The sequence below is a fragment of the Labrus mixtus genome, chromosome 23 (assembly GCF_963584025.1).
Source record: "Labrus mixtus chromosome 23, fLabMix1.1, whole genome shotgun sequence".
Classification (NCBI taxonomy): Eukaryota; Metazoa; Chordata; class Actinopteri; order Labriformes; family Labridae; genus Labrus; species Labrus mixtus.
Genome location: NC_083634.1, coordinates 17,217,154 through 17,233,478, shown reverse-complemented (window position 1 = coordinate 17,233,478; position 16,325 = coordinate 17,217,154). Strand labels below are relative to the sequence as shown.

The 16,325-nt window shown below is 42.5% G+C and overlaps 2 protein-coding genes across 2 annotated transcripts; both read left to right on the top strand.

Moving 5' to 3' along the window:
- Window positions 1–57: 57 nt before the first annotated feature.
- si:cabz01101003.1 (ubiquitin carboxyl-terminal hydrolase CYLD) lies at window positions 58–9,519 on the top strand. The gene is made up of 16 exons (XM_061031041.1): window positions 58–602; window positions 1,557–1,674; window positions 2,210–2,367; window positions 2,551–3,114; window positions 3,633–3,738; window positions 4,328–4,791; window positions 5,601–5,766; window positions 5,858–5,999; window positions 6,241–6,363; window positions 6,556–6,647; window positions 6,793–6,856; window positions 7,817–8,024; window positions 8,112–8,220; window positions 8,394–8,512; window positions 8,630–8,837; window positions 8,915–9,519. Exons 1-16 carry the CDS (start codon window positions 435–437, stop codon window positions 9,097–9,099), a joined length of 2,994 nt encoding a protein of 997 aa, XP_060887024.1. The 5' UTR covers window positions 58–434; the 3' UTR covers window positions 9,100–9,519.
- A 768-nt stretch (window positions 9,520–10,287) lies between these two features.
- On the top strand, window positions 10,288–14,496 carry emc4 (ER membrane protein complex subunit 4). The gene is made up of 6 exons (XM_061031351.1): window positions 10,288–10,449; window positions 11,001–11,148; window positions 12,428–12,539; window positions 12,906–13,059; window positions 13,146–13,306; window positions 13,957–14,496. Exons 2-6 carry the CDS (start codon window positions 11,042–11,044, stop codon window positions 13,990–13,992), a joined length of 570 nt encoding a protein of 189 aa, XP_060887334.1. The 5' UTR covers window positions 10,288–10,449; window positions 11,001–11,041; the 3' UTR covers window positions 13,993–14,496.
- The last annotated feature ends 1,829 nt before the right edge of the window (window positions 14,497–16,325 follow it).

The window sequence follows — 16,325 nt, the reverse complement described above, 5'->3', positions numbered from 1 at the left end:
TGTAATGACTTGTGGACTAACTTTTAGCGCTTGTGATTGGCTGACGCTGGTGGCAGTCACTGTGCTTCCTGCTTCGCCGTGCGGTTTGTTATTGAAACGCGAAGGGAAATGTTGAGAGTTGGTGAAGTCGGAAAGTGTTTGTTTGATGAACGCCTTCACAAAGTTTAGTTTGTCGGTCGATCGTTTGTTTGAAGTGTTCTGTTCGCGGTTTTATCGGCTTTCCTTTTAACGTAAACTCCGTCTGAACATGAATGAAGAGAGTTACTCAACGGTCGTCACCTGGAGTTACCTTTACGTGAGGTGGACGGGCACACTTCGACCTGTGCTGTCGTGTTGTTTTATTTAACCGTGTCGTTTAATTTCCCAGCGAATGGAGTCGTGTATTCCGTTTTAAACGACCACAATTTAAACAAAATAAATATATAACCGTAAAGATGTCAGGGGTCAACGAGCAAATGAAGAGGCGCCGCCCCCTCAAAATGTTTTTGATCTCGTCCGACGTGAAGGTGCAGGACCAGCTGGACGGTACCATTCGGCTTCAGCGGGGGTTCCTCTGCCAGGAGCAAGAGCTGAGGAGCAGAGGCGACTTTCTTTGGGTCAAGGTATTTACTGCAGGACACTTTTTCATATTCACATTTTTAGACTTCAATTACTTCATAGTTTTTTTTTTTATACATTTAATTTAGAGATTTTATCTGTAATTAAGACAGTCAACAAATATTTTTAGTAACTAAGTGTGCTGCTGTTTCGTGTCGTCTGATGTAGGGCTGGAAAATATATCGAGTTTTTAAGGTATATCGATATATTTTCAAACAAGATATAGGGTAAGACGATATCGTTAATGTCGATATAGTTTATGTTGCATTAAAATATCGTTATAGAGGTGCCAGGTCACCTTTTTCTCATCTCACTGATGATGACTGACTGTCTGTCCCTCTTAACCCTGCTCCTCCTCTCTCTCTCTCTTTTATTGTATTTAAGGAACATTTTTATTTTATAATATTTACTTTTTAAATTCACAAACAGGTAGTTTATTTTTCCATGTCTTTTCAATGTTAATAAAATACATAACGATATATATCGAGTATCGCCATTCCGCTAAACAATATCGAGATATGAGTTTTGGTTCATATCTTCCAGCCCTAGTCTGATGTAACAGTACATGTTAAACATTTGCGGTGCCAGTGTGCTCAGGAAGTGAACTGGCACTTCTCCAGCCACCAGACCAACTTCCAGATTTGGTCCTCTCGGGACTTAAACCGGTGACCCTCCGGTTCCCAACCCAAGTCCCTACAGACTAAGCATTTATATCAGTTTTTATTTATGTTTGTGGTGAGGATGCATACATGTAAGAGTTTGCATACTTGTGTACCCTAGGAATAAATTTAGTGTTTATTTGTATTTATTTAATGTAGTTATCTATATAACTTAGTTGTTGTGTCCAGATTAGTAAAGACAGAGTTATGTGTTCTTGCACAGTCCATGCCTCCTACCTTTTCAAGTCATCCAGTGTAGCCCCTTCTGATATGACCCTGATACGTTTGTCTCTCCTTCAGGTGCTGGACAACAATGTGATGGTGAAACTGGAGAGGAAGTTCCTGCATGAACTCCCGCCTGACTTGAGCAGCCTGCTTGAGCCTGTAGCTGATCCTGAAGCCCGCCTCAAACTTCTGAGTAAAACATTGTTGGTTACTAAGTTAGGAGAAGTGGTGGTTCATGTCAATATAGCACCGGTAGGGGGCTGAGGCTTTTGTCATGGATATGTTTCCTCCATCATTCCGGCTGTGACTCAGTTGGTAGAGTCGGTCATCTCTCAACAAGGTTTGGGGTTCGATCCCCAACTCCTGCAGGCACGTGTCTGTGTGTCCTTGGGGAAGACACTTAACCCCAAGTTGCAGCGGCAAGTGAATGTGAAATAATTGGATTAGTTAAGTGAACATGGGATCTTTTTGACATTGAATGTCTCTAAATCCTGAGTTCAGTTTAAGTTTTTTAATGAGGAAATTGGGAAGTAAAGACCTATCATGTGTTTTAGTCTTTACTGATTCTAAGCCCGCTCATGGAGCACATGCAAACTTTAAAACCATTAACACATGTGTGAGCTCAAATGAAACCAAAAGTGACACCAGTAGTTTATTTTAGTTCAGTTGTTTCCTTCCTCTGCTGTAACGTTTCCATTGTGTCATGGGTTTTTTTGTATTTTTTTCAGACAATCCTGAGAAGTTGCGGCAGCTGGCTTCCTTGCCTGTCGATGCCCCGCTTTGGGTCCAGATCGGCGCACAGGACGAGCTGGCGGAGGCGGAGCTGAAATACGTCGGGCCGACGACCAGGGGGAGCAGCGCTGTGCTGTTCGGAGTGCAGCTCAAGGTAAACACACCTCGCAAAAATGAGGATTTGATTTGATACAACTGTTAACATTAAAGTCAAAAGATTCCAGACACTTCTTAGTTCTGATGGTTGCATAAAGAGAGGGCAGCAAACACTCAGAGCATCTGTACAGTGAAGGGAAACGTAACCACTCAGGACTCTGATCTGTGTCTTCTTCTGCAGGGTTCAGCGGCCGGTAAAGGATCGAGTAACGGTACCTTTAGAGGTCATCGTTTCTTCAGCTGCCCTGAAGCGTGCGGCCTCCTCGTCCCAGTCAGCCTCATCAGACTGCGCCGCTGGTCTCGCAGCAACATCACCGACGCACAGGATCGAGCCCGCGAGCGAGACCACCACCACCACCAACACCGCAGCAGCAGCGGCGGCGGCGGCGGCAGCAACAATCACCCCAGCAACGGGCAACACCATCACATCAGCAGCAACCACCCGAACCCTCCTCCTCCTCATCATCATCATCCGCAGCAGAGTCGTCACATTAGCTTCCGCCAGCAGCGTCCCAGCAGCCCTCCTCAGCCGCACATTTTTGGCATCCTTCCTCGGACCGCAGAGTCCGCCCCCATCACAGCTCAGAACCAGGTCCAAGTCCGAGCTCCTGCCTCACCTCCACCTTTCCATGTAGGTCAGCGCGTGTGTTGCCCCCTGGAGGACAATCTGCACGGCGGGGAGGTGCACTTCTGCGGTCTCCTTCCTGGCCGCAACTCATCAGGGATGTACGTCGGAGTCCTGCTGGTCAGTACAACAAACATAAAAGAATTTCAAATTTAGCTTGAATTTTGCCCTTCCAGAGAGGGGGCGTGGTCAGACGCAGCTCATTTACATATTTAAAGGTACAGACACAGAAACAGCCTGTTCTGAGCAGGGCTGAAATAGATTTATAGACATGATCAAATACAGGATCAGAGTGGATTTAGAACAAGAAACTTCTTTAGGGGAGCTCTGACACTTCTTTAAACTGGTTGTTGAAGAGGAGGATATGTGACCTTTAAAACAAGAATAAATGCATGTAAAATAACCGGCATGTTTACACAAACTATCATGTTAAAAATCATCTTTTCATCTCATTCTTTGTGTTCTTGGAGGATTCTGTTTTTATGTTATGTCGTCCTTTTTTCATTCATTTATTCCAGTTTGTGCATTTTTGTCCAAAAATTCACTCATCAAGAAATCTACTTGTGTGTTTATTATGCTCTTTTTTCTATATGTGTGGCACATCTATCTGCAGCTCTGTGTTTGACTTTGTGTTACAGGACCATCCTGTCGGTAACTGGGATGGATTCTATAAAGGAGAGCACCTCTGCCACATTCCTTCCCCTGACTACGGACTACTTGTGCCAGCCGCCAAGGTTTCCCCGGGTAAACGACGACAACAGTTTGTGCTCAAGTGTTTACTCCAGCTCCTCCGAGTGATCCTTAACTTTTAACTCTATGATTCATTCAGAAACGGTTTGCATTTAAGAGTATTGTTGTTCCTGGAAACACACCACACTGTAGTAATTGTGCAGAAATGATCACTAAGAATACAGAATAGTCCTCCCCTTTAAGATGTAAACATTGTAAACTGAGCCTAATTGTGAGAGTAAGACTGTAAAAAAAAAAGAAGCAGACGTAGCCTGAGGTTTAAAAGTGAAGTTAGTGAGGCCTTAAAGCTGCGTTCTTTCTAACAGCCAGCAAGGGGCGACCTCATTGGTTGTGAAAGGGAGTCAGATCGTATGAAAGGAATCAGACAATGACCCTACGTCTGATACAGTTTTATGTCTTTTTATTTATTTATTGTTCCATTCAGAGTAAAAAAAAGCCTCCGTACATGAGGCGTGCACACTAACCACTAGGCCACCAGGGTCCCAACCATCATCATTTTTATTTTATTCAGATCTCTGCTTTTTCCTTCTGTGACAAACATTTAGAAACACCAGACTTTTGTTTCCCCTTTGTGCACATCTAGAGTCTAAATCTCATCGTCACAGTCCGGCCCAACACCCCAAATCCATCCTGAGGCCCGCACCGCCCCCCGTCTCTAAACCCGGCCCTTCATCACCTTCAGCCTCCGCTCCCAAAGTCGCTCTGATGCCCCCCGACAAACAAGCACTGAGACCTCCGCCTCTACCTCCACCCAAACCGCTCAACAAACAACTTCCCCCTCCCCCTCTGCCGCCTCCCAAACCCGTCAGCCCGACGATGCCGACAGAAGCTGACCAGCCGCTGCAGACCAACGGCGAACACGGGCCCCCCTCGTCGTTGTGGACGCCGGACAGCGGCGAGGCAGCGGGGGAGGATGGAGAGGCCGGGCAGGAGGGCGAGCTGGAGGTGGGGTCCATGGTGGAAGTGAACGACCCGCCACTGTTTGGAGTTATTCGCTGGATCGGGAGACTCGGTGGGATCACAGAGTCTGTGGCAGGGATTGAGCTGGTAAGAGCACACCACGTGACCTCCTCCTCGCCGTTTATACATTGATGTCCAATTTGAGCAGTTTTTTTTTTTGTCTCTTATGATGGTGAAGGTGAAACAATGATGATAGTGTAGAACTTTGTTTTTGCAACTGGTGGGCTTCTGCGTTGGCAAAGTTTAGATTGATGCTGTGACACTGAGAGCACAGACACGGGGGGGGGGGGGGGAGTGATCCCCACTCTGTACCGACTTCGGAGGTAGTGTGATTACTGGTGTATTTGCATTATGATAGAAGCTGGGTGTGAGGGCTTTGTGTACGGATTTTACGCCTTCAATTTATTAAATAGAGTTATTCATTATTAATAATATTAGTAATTAAGTAACTAATTTCAGACTGATTTTGGTTATATTTCCCCGATTTCAGGGTGGTGCCCCCCGAGTTGATTAAGCATAGTTTAATGATATTGTTATTTATATTATTAATAATTATTAATATAATTATTAAAGAATATAACCAAAGTTGACTTCATAAAACCCCAACAGTAGTAACAGAGGCGTTACAGTAGCAAGACAGGATCAGCTGAGTCATCAGGGGAGGTGTGTGTGTGTGTGTGTGTCTTTGTGTCTTTGTGTCTTGTGAGGTCCTTGCGCTTCTGCAAAGTGGTGAGGCAAAGTGATTCACAGAAATGGTTTAGATGAACTCTATCAGTCATCGTATCAAATGTAGCTTTTTGTGAATCTGATATCTGATCATTTATTTCTGTTGATATCGTTAACGAGGTTTTTATCCTTTGGTTTTTATCCTCTCTGTAATCTTCCAACCTCTTCAGGATCAGGAGCTCTCTGCGGGAACAGACGGCAGTTACCTCGGTGAGCGTCACTTCCGTTGTCCGGCCAACAAGGGGCTGTTCGTCAAGCTCCGCAACTGTCGGCGGGACTCGAGGTTTCCAGCCCCCGAGACACCTGTCAATCAAGTGGAGCGATGCAACTCCATAGGTAGGGGAAAACCGTGGTTTAAGGTGTCGCACTTCGTTGTATTATTGTACAGTCTTATAAAATAACGCTGTGTGCTTGTTGTGGCTGACAGCATTCGCGGAGTGGGGCAGTGAGCGCGTGGAGGATCACACTCCCCCTCTGGAGGGAGATGAGGCCAGAGAGCTGTACGAGGGCTGGAAGAGAGGCATCCAGGGTCACCTCAACTCCTGCTACCTGGATGCGACGCTGTTCAGGTCAGATCTCCCACACACTCATGACCCGAGCTGATCGAGTTATAACGTGCCTTAAATACAGATTTAACTATTCTAATTCATGAGGATGTCACATAGTGAACACATCTAGTAAAGATAAACCCAATGGTGCCTCATTGGTGTACCCAGTTTTGGAAAAAAAAGACTCAAATCTCTCAATGTTGGACTACCCAGACACAACAAATTAAGTACAGCTGCTTATTGTATCTTTCTGTGTTTGCAGTCTATTCTCCTGCTGCAGCTCGGCAGACTGGGTTCTGTTTTGGCCCTCGGACCCTGAACAGGACCAGAACTCCAGGCATGCTCAGGACCTGCTGCGGTGTGAGGTCGTCAACCCCCTGAGAAGGTGTGCAAACGTTCCCAGGCAGAATATAATATAATAATACAAGACTTGACTTGTGTAGTAGTTTAACATTCTCGAATTAGTACTTTCACTTAAGGAACGGATCTGAATGTTTGACTGGGAACAACTGGAGCAACAGGCGTCTGATCAGAATCCTGATTTGTTTAAGTACTTGTCTACCTGTGTGTTTCAAAGGTTCGGCTACGTCTGCGCCAGTAAGACCATGGCCTTAAGACGACTGCTGGAGGCCGAGAACAGCGACAAAGGCTTCACCAACCAGGAGAAAGGTGTGTGAGTGAAAGTGTTCCTCTGTCCTACCCCATGTGCACTCTGCAGGTGTTATCAGACACAAACAGTGTGTGTTTGTGTGTGTGTGTGTGTGAGAGACTAGACTGAGGAATGCCGTCATGCAGCTGTTTCTCTGTTTCTCAGATCCTGAAGAGTTCCTCAACACGCTTTTCCAGCTCCTCCGAGTGGAGCCGCTCCTCAAAATCAGGTAACATCATCATTGTTTTTGTGCGCTCAAAGTAGGACAGTGATTGGATAATAATGATGTTTAAAAACGTGTTCAGTTTGTTGCATTGTGATGTGAATCTGATGTGTAAAAAACTTAATTTAAAGAAACCTTTTAAAGTGACAATGCTGTAGTCATTTGTACAGTTTGTTCTTTAATTCTGTACATACACAAAAAGAAAGTCTACAAGAATTTCTGATATGTTGGCAAGCTTTGAACAACATATTTTGAAATGTTAAAAGTTGTGATTGTTTTGCTGCTGATACTAGAACAATTTGTTCCACAAGTCAAGTCAGTAGAGGATACAAATGTGGATGACCTATTTTCTAATAATGAAATAAAAACCTGATCTTGGTTAAACGTCAGTTGAAAAAAGCAGGACTGGACTACTTTAGCAAAGTAAGACACCTCTGAGTCAAACATTATACTTGTACCTAGAATACAGGACTGTTTTTGGACAGGGAACACAGGTGAAATTTAAGGATATAATCGATTTAAACTGTGTGAATTTTCTGTCTTTCAGCAAGACAAAACACAGGATTGAGTAGTGTTAGGAGCAGTTTATCATCTGCTTAGCGCTGAATATCAGTGTTTTTGTCCTTGAGTGGTTCACGTTAGGAGTATAATATAGTTTATTGTAAGTAGAAGAGGACCCAGAAAAGAGCCCTGAGGAACACCACAGAAACGAGAAATAAAAGAGATGGGGGAATTTCATCATTGTGGACCTCAGCAAGACCAGGGAGCGCTTACTGGAGACTAATGGGAATGAGGCACAAAGAGAAGGGTCTTTTGGATAGATTTGAAATGACAAATTATCAAAGTCAACAGCCAAACTAGGCCGAGATTACATCATCAGGTGGACAAATTCCCTCCATTAAATTAAGATAATTACCAACAGGCTACTCATTCCTGTCTTTGTTTTTTTTAAACCTCCTCTAACAGATCGATGACTCAACAGCCTCAGGAGTGTCACCTCTACCAGCTCTTCCCGCCCACCACACTTCCCTCCTCACCCTCCTCACCTTTGCCTCTCTCCCCCATTCACTCGCCCATCCCTCTGTCCTCGCCACCCTCCACTCGGATGAGGGTCGCCACCGTCCAGGCGCTGCTGGAGTCCTCTTTCGTCCACTCCGGCCTCAAGTTTGTCGAGGTAACTGCAGTAATTCAGTCATTTTATTTGGAGATACTTAAGGTCAAAACGTCATCAACTATCATGTTTGTGTTTCACTCCCAACAGGCTCCATCCTGCCTCGTTCTGCTCATGCCCAGGTTTGGAAAGGACTTCAAAATGTTCGACGCCATTTTGCCGACTCAGAGCCTGGACATCACAGACCTGCTTGACGACAGTACGAGAAAATCATTTTAGCAGATTCTGTTTTGATTCTTGTCAGCTTAGAGACTTTAATCCTCGTCTGTTTTATTGTTAATTTTAATTTGAGTATTTCTTTTTTTCAGACACATATACATGTATTTAATTGTTGTTTAAAGTGTTGTTTTTGTCTTTTTTTTGTCTCTCCAGCTCTGAGACAGTGCAGTATCTGTCAGGCTTTAGCGGAGTGGGAGTGTCTCCAGTGTTATGACGACCCTGACATCACCCCCGGTCATCTAAAACAGTACTGCCACACCTGCAACACACAGGTACACAGCTATAAAAACAAACATGTTGTGTATATCTTCTGACACTGCTAAATCTGTTTTAATGATGAAGAGGTGTAATTTGAAGCTCTCAGCTCGTGCTTTTCTGTCCGTCGTCAGGTCCACAGCCACAGGAAGCGGGAGTCCCACAGCCCCGTGAAGGTTTCTATTCCTGAGGGATCGTGGTCCGGCCCCCTGCACTGCACCCGTCAGCGGATGTCTCTGTTCGCCGTGACGTGCATCGAGACGAGCCACTACGTCAGCTTCGTCAAACACGGGCCCCTCCCCACCGATTGGCTGTTCTTCGACAGCATGGCGGACCGGGAAGGTAATGAAGGATTCTCGCTGATGAAGGTTTGAATCCCCGGATCAAACTTTATATATCTGTATGTGGTCTTCCTCCAGGTGGAGAGAACGGCTTCAACATCCCCCAGGTGAGGGCGTGTCCCGAGGTGGGACGCTTCCTCAGCCTATCAGAGGAGGAGCTGAGCAGAGTGGACGCCTCGTCATTACGGGAGTCCGCCCGCCGCCTCCTCTGTGACGCGTACATGTGTTTGTATCACAGCCCGGCTCTCAGCCTGTACAAGTGACACGGACCGCACCGACACAACACACATCCTCTCGGGGCCTGTCATGATCCGGCACTCATCAGGGGAAGACGACGACGTCCAAAATGATTAACTCTTGAGTGATTTTTCTTCTGTAAAGAGTCGGCCTGCAGTATAGATGTTGACAGTTGTTAACATCTGAGTGTCCATGTGCCTTATTAACGCTCACACAGCAAAAAAACAATATGTCTATAATGTTTAACACACTTAACATTTAAATTTGCACACCTTTTCTTTACATGTCAGTGTGTATTGTGTATCATATACGAGGCTTAAACTGACTGTAAAAACTGCACACAGATGTTTATATGTTTGTAATGCTTCCATGGTTGTTTAATATAATACAGCTGCACACAATGGGGACAATTGTCCTGGCTAATAAATGCACTGATTACTCTTCTAGTTCAGCTATTGATTGAAGATAGATAGATACTTTATTGATCCCGAGGGAAATTCAAAGCATCCAGTAGCAGGTTACAAAGACGTACATGACATGAAACATTTGTTACAAATTAACCACAAAACCAACGCCCCCCTCCCATACATACATGTATATATTAACCTGAAACAAAGATTTAAGAATACCCCTTGATGAATCACATTTTTTTTTTAGCAATGTTTAAAAAGAAGAAAATTATCAAGAAATTATCTTGGAAACATTTAGACATCGTTCAGCAGTGAGATACAAGATGCATTATAGTGCATCAAAACATAACTGAACATAAAATATAAAGGTAATAAAAACCTGAATTTAAAATAATATTTAAGAATCAACACAAAAAAGTAAATATAGAATTTTATTTTTCCACTTCTTCTAAGATAACATTGGAGGACATTTTTTGTTTTTCTTATTTAATTTAATTTGAATTTGTAAATTTTATTTAATTCAAACAAACAAACATAAAATCTCAAATTTTGAATGAAAAGGAGCAGAAAGAAGACTAATCTTATAAGATAAGATAATCCTTTATTCATGATATCTGCCCCTCTTTCACAAAACATTAATTAAAACAAAACACTTAAAATAAATATTTAATAATTTAAATAAAATTGCCGGTTTCAGCTTTACTTGTTTTTATTTTTTATAAGCCTTGTATGCGAAGTTCTTTAATTATTAAAAAGTACATAGTTTGAAGTATTCCCCATGAAGTGCCACTAGAGGGCGGACGTGACGCCACACTGCGTCATCATTACGGGACACGGAGCCGGAGCGACATAGACGAGGGGGCGACTTGTGTATCGGGCACAGACAGCAGGGCTAATTTCGGTCTTTTCATCCTCAAAATAGCGACACGAAAACCCGAACAGCAGCAGTTTGAATGTTCATATAAGGTAAGAAACATGTAAATCCCGGTTTCTGTTGACTTGTTTGGATTAAATTGTGTCTGTGATAAACATAAACACCGTCGTGAACATGATGGTGTTGAATTCTCCTCTTTTCTGAATTGTGAAACATAACATCCGGGAACTCTTTTACATTAACGCATTACTACTATAACTTCATTTTTTGGGGGAAATTATCCTCCAATATGTTTTTATTTTGTTCAAACAGACTAAAAAACACTCGTAAAGACGAAATTATATTAAAAAAATATTAAATTTTACACATTAATTTGGTCCTGCAGGTGATAAAAGTTCATTAAAAAGCCTGTTCAAACACACGTTAACGTAATGTATGTAGCACCTTTCAGACACCAGGTTATACAAAGCATTTAAAACATTAAATAAATTAATATATGTGTGCATATAATTCACGTTTTCTACAAACTAGACGTGTGTGTAAATACAAAAAAAGCTTCCTCAGCCTGCTTGGTTCTTATTCAGGGCACACTGAGGAGGAAAAGAAAGCCCCTCTGAATTCACTTCTCTCTCTGTTCATGTAGGTGCTTTCTGTCTCTGAGGTCCACGAGTGCAGCCGGTTGTCATGGCGTCTCCAGGGGGACAAGGAGGAGGAGGAGCTCTGTCGACGAGAGGAGGCAGCGGGGCAAGGAGGATGAAGTGGGCCCTGGAGCTGAGTCTGGGAAACACCAGGTACACTCACAGTCAGGAGGGAAATACACGAGTTAAATGTTTGTGATTGCAGGTAACAAATCAGAGTTTCTCTTAAACGACACGATGTCGACGGAAAAATCCCACAGTCACCTTCTTCTTTAAAAAATATTAATAAAGATCTGAAGCAGCACCAGAGAAGTCCAGACTTCTCTCTCTCTCTCTTTCTATATATCTCGCTCTCTCTTTCTCTTTCTCTCTCTCTCTCCCTCTCTTTCTATCTCTGTCTCTCTCTTTCTATCTCTATCTCTATCTCTCTCTCTCCCTCTCTCTCTCTCTCTCTCCCTCTCTCTCTATCTCTCTCTCTCTTTCTATCTCTCTCTCTCCCTCTCTCTCTCTTTCTATCTCTCTCTATCTCTCTCTTTATATCTCTATCTCTCTCTTTCTATCTCTCTCTCTTTCTCTCTCTGTCTCTCTCTTTCTCTCTCTTTCTATCTCTCTCTCTCTTTCTATCTCTCTCTCTCTCTCTTTCTATCTCTCTCTCTCTCTTTCTATCTCTATCTCTGTCTCTCTCTTTCTATCTCTATCTCTCTCTTTCTCTCTCTCTCTCCCCCTCTCTCTTTCTATCTCTCTCTTTCTATCTCTATATCTCTATCTCTCTCTCTCTTTCTATCTCTATCTCTCTCTTTCTATCTCTATCTCTCTCTCTTTCTATCTCTATATCTCTCTCTATCTCTATATCTCTCTCTCTTTCTATCTCTATCTCTCTCTTTCTATCTCTCTCTTTCTATCTCTCTCTTTCTATCCCTCTCTCTTTATATCTCTATCTCTCTCTCCCTCTCTCTCTCTTTCTATCTCTCTCTCTATCTCTCTCTCTTTCTATCTCTATCTCTCTATCTCTCTCTCTCCCTCTCGATCTCTCTCTCTTTCTATCTCTCTATCTCTCTCTTTCTATCTCTATCTCTCTCTCTCTTTCTATCTCTCTCTTTCTATCTCTCTCTTTCTATCTCTATCTCTCTCTCTTTCTATCCCTCTCTCTTTCTCTCTCTCTCTTTCTATCTCTCTCTTTCTATCTCTATCTCTCTCTCTTTCTATCTCTCTCTCTTTCTATCCCTCTCTCTTTCTATCTCTCTCTTTCTATCTCTATCTCTCTCTTTCTGTCTCTCTCTCCCTTACTATCTCTCTCTCTCTCTCTCTTTCTATCTCTATATCTCTCTATAGACTCCAGTTTAAGTTTCTTCTAAAAAAAAGATAACGTGTGTGTGTCGTGAGTTGTTGTTGATAATGTCTGAACACGTCTTTGTTTCTCTCTCTGCTGCAGGAGTCGTGACCGGCAGGGCGGTCAGGGAGACGTCGTGTATCCCATCGGATACTCTGACAAACCCGTCCCCGACACGAGCATCCAGGAGACGGACAAGAACCTGGTGGAGAAGGTGAGAGAGGAGGAGAATCACTTTCTGTAGACGACGTGTTAGACTCCAAATCAAAACATTAATATGAACTTTATCTCTCTCTCTCTCTCTCTGTCTTTGTCTCTCTCTCTCTCTGTGTCTCTCTCTCTCTCTCTCTCTCTCTCTGTCTTTGTCTCTCTCTCTCTCTCTGTCTTTGTCTCTCTCTCTATCTCTATATCTCTCCCCCTCTCTCTCTGTGTCTCTCTCTCTGTCTTTGTCTCTCTCTCCCTCTCTCTCTCTATCTATCTCTCTTTCTCTCTCTCTCTATCTATCTCCCTCTGTGTCTCTCTCTCTCTCTTTCTCTCTTTCTCTCTCTCTCTCTCTCTCTCTCTCTCTCCTTGTGTACAGCGTTGCTGGGACGTGGCCCTCGGGCCCCTGAAGCAGATCCCCATGAACCTGTTCATCATGTACATGTCAGGAAACACCATCTCCATCTTCCCCATCATGATGGTGTGCATGATGGCGTGGAGGCCCATCCAGGCGCTCATGTCCATGTCAGCCAGTGAGTGCACACAAACCTTTAATCCCCTATTCCCCCATTTTCTCCTCGTTTGATTTTAACTTAACGTCGGCTCTTCTTCGTCTCAGCCTTCAAGCTGTTGGAGAGCTCCAGTCAGCAGTGGCTCCAGGGCCTCGTCTACCTGGTCGGGAACCTGCTGGGCTCGGCGTTGGCCATCTACAAATGTCAATCCATGGGACTGCTGCCGACGCACTCGTCTGATTGGCTGGCCTTCATAGACCCGCCTCAGGTGAGAGTCTCAGTCATTTGATTGAGCAGCATTTTACTCCTCATCTAAACTCTAAACATAACAATAATAATAATAATAATAATAATAATAATAATAATACAGTTCTGTATTAGAATTTAAGAACAGCTGCTGTTCTTGTATGAACCAGTAGAGGGCAGCATACTCCATGGTCATGGTATTATAAAAGCATTATTTTCATAGTCTCAGATCTTCAGAAACACAAACATAAGAATGATTATACAGTTGTAATTCTTCACAGTATAGACAGACACATATTGGATCATTGGGGTCTCCACACAATATTCATATTGAACAACACATCAGCCCACTCCGACTTACTGCACAAAAACTACTACAGGAGAAACATCGGGTGAAGTCAGAGTGAAAAATGTGTCTGATTGTGTTCACACATTCAGCTCCTCCTGCAAATATCAGGAGTTTTTCCAGGAGATTTCTGCAAGTGTGAACGTCCTATAATATGATTTAATTTGTATTAAGTATACAGATAGTGTTGTGTATTTATAATGAGTGGAAAACCTCTTTGTCACAGTTCAGCTAAAAACAGAGTGAAGAAATAATGAAAAACAAGTTTAGTGAAGAGAAAGCTTTAATGTGATCTGTTGTTCTCTCTCTCTCTCTCTCTCTCACAGAGGATGGAGATCATGGGTGGAGGGATGGTGCTGTGAAGAGGATATTTACAGAGGTTTATACTGTACAGCTGTTTAACTGTTTTTTCCACAAACTTTAAGCGCAGTTTATGCAACACGCAGGAGGTTTGAAAACACTTCTCCCTGCTCTGCCTCGCGTCTTTGTGACGACCCCGTTCTTTTTTTTTTTTATTTTAATGAAAGTCCATCATCACGCTGACTGCTGTTGGACTTCTGTCTTTCCCTCAGTAACAGAATAATCTATGAGCTACGAGGATACGCTGAAACACTTTGCTGTGGAGTGAACATCAATAAAACTGAACTTTAACCTCCTGTATCTCCTCCTAATGTAGGTCAGAGTTTATTCATCTATATAAATAATTAGCTCGTAGTAGTAGATTAGTGTCCTCTTCTTTTAGATTCAGCATGCTAAGCAGCGACCTTTAACCCCCCCCCCCCCCCTTATATGTATAGGTCTGTTTAATTTATACTGATTCTGTCTCTGAAGATGTTCTATCTAATAAATCTCCTACATGGCTTCAATTCAAAAGTCTTAAAATGTGTTTAATGAAAAAAGGAAGCTGGTTGAGTTCTGTTTCCTGGACGAGGTCTGCTGGGAAGTTAATGTTGATGATAATAGTTGAGCTTTTTTTATTGCAGAGAACATATACACTACGAGGAGTTTGATGGTGTTTCGTTGCGAAACAGCGATCAGAGAAGTCGAGCAAACGTAGTAAGAGTCCTTTAAAACAGACAGGGAACTCAAATAGAAGAAGGTTTCACTTCTAAGTTCCCTTTAAGATGTTTAACGGCGAATTAAAGTGCATTAGTTTTTAAGTCCTACAGATCACCCGGAGCAGTCTAGAAAATCCATTTTGTTGTGTTTATTGAAGATATTATTCCTACCTTTTGTGTTATAACATTTTAATTAAAAAAGAAAAAGTGATTATGATTATAGCTCTGCTTTCCCCCACACTGATCAATCAGAATCAGAATCAGAATTGGGTTTTATTGCCAAGTACATTTACACATACAAGGAATTTGACTTGGTGTATTGGTGCTAAACAATTAACAAGGAAATAAAGCAGAACAGCAACAACTTAAATAATACAGAATAAGAAGATATTACAATATATAAAATAGAATTTAAAAATGTACAAAAGGTGCGATGTAGGAGCTGCTCTGACATACTGTACAGTCATCAAAAATCTAGGATTATATTTACAAATTGTACCTGTTTATTAAGTTAATCCATATCTTTTCCTCTAATTTAATGTTAACTCATGGTATATTTCAAATATCTTTATTGAGTTTTCATCATATAAACACAAAATACAAAGAAAAAAAGAAGACTAAAACATAAAAAACACCAGGGTTGGACAGTAATATTCCACGTTGCCACAAATGGTATAGAAATTGAGATAGAAAAGTCTCTGTGGCAGTGACAGTAATACCTGATAAACACTATCTCATGGTAAAGACTTGAGCTTGTATAGAGTTCAGTTCGCTTACAGGTGTTCTTTTGACTTTCACCTTGCCTTCTTCTCTTCTTCTCTCTGTGGGTGTGTGTGTTTGTTGTTAGTGAAAACAGCTACACCCAGACGCAGAACAAAAGCAGGCGGGGCGGCGGGAAAAGCTCGTTCAGCCCTTTGAAAAAGTCATCGAAGAAAATATGTGATTGTTTACTTTAAGAAAAGAAGAAAAAAAAAAAGGAGAGTGTTCCCGGAAGTTTCTTTTTAGGACAAAATTTGCATACAAAACTATCATTCATGTATCCTGTAGTCAGGACTATGGAATAAAGTCAAAACACACCTGGAAACATGTCCTTATTTCAAATATTACACTGAATATTATAAAGCATATTTACAAAAGCTTTTTGACACTCTTCTGTGATAAAAAAAAAACCCCAAAAGACTGATGAAAAAAAGCAAAATATCAACTCCTAAGATTGTACAAAGGCCCAAAATACAGAATTTATCAATAACCTGTGACATAAACACAACACAATATCAACAATATGAAATAAACAACACATAAAACGATCACTAACTGGACTGTCAACACAACATAAAAAAAAGAGTATCAGTACAGCAACAATGCTTATTAAATATCTGGTTTTCAGGGACCGGTTCGACTTGCCTGACCCCCCCCCCCCCCCCCCCCCCCCCCCCCTCCCTCTGAGTGACGACGCAGCCGAACCACGAAGGGGGGGGCGGGGCCTAACATTTAACAGTCTATGGGGCGGGACAGGTAAAGAAGAAAAAGAGTACAAGAGTGTTTTGATATGTTCAACGTGTGTCGTCGCCATGTGAAGGATGGAAACGAGCGAAGTTTGTGTTTTCTAACGAGTTGTCGTCGCTTTAGTGTCGCTT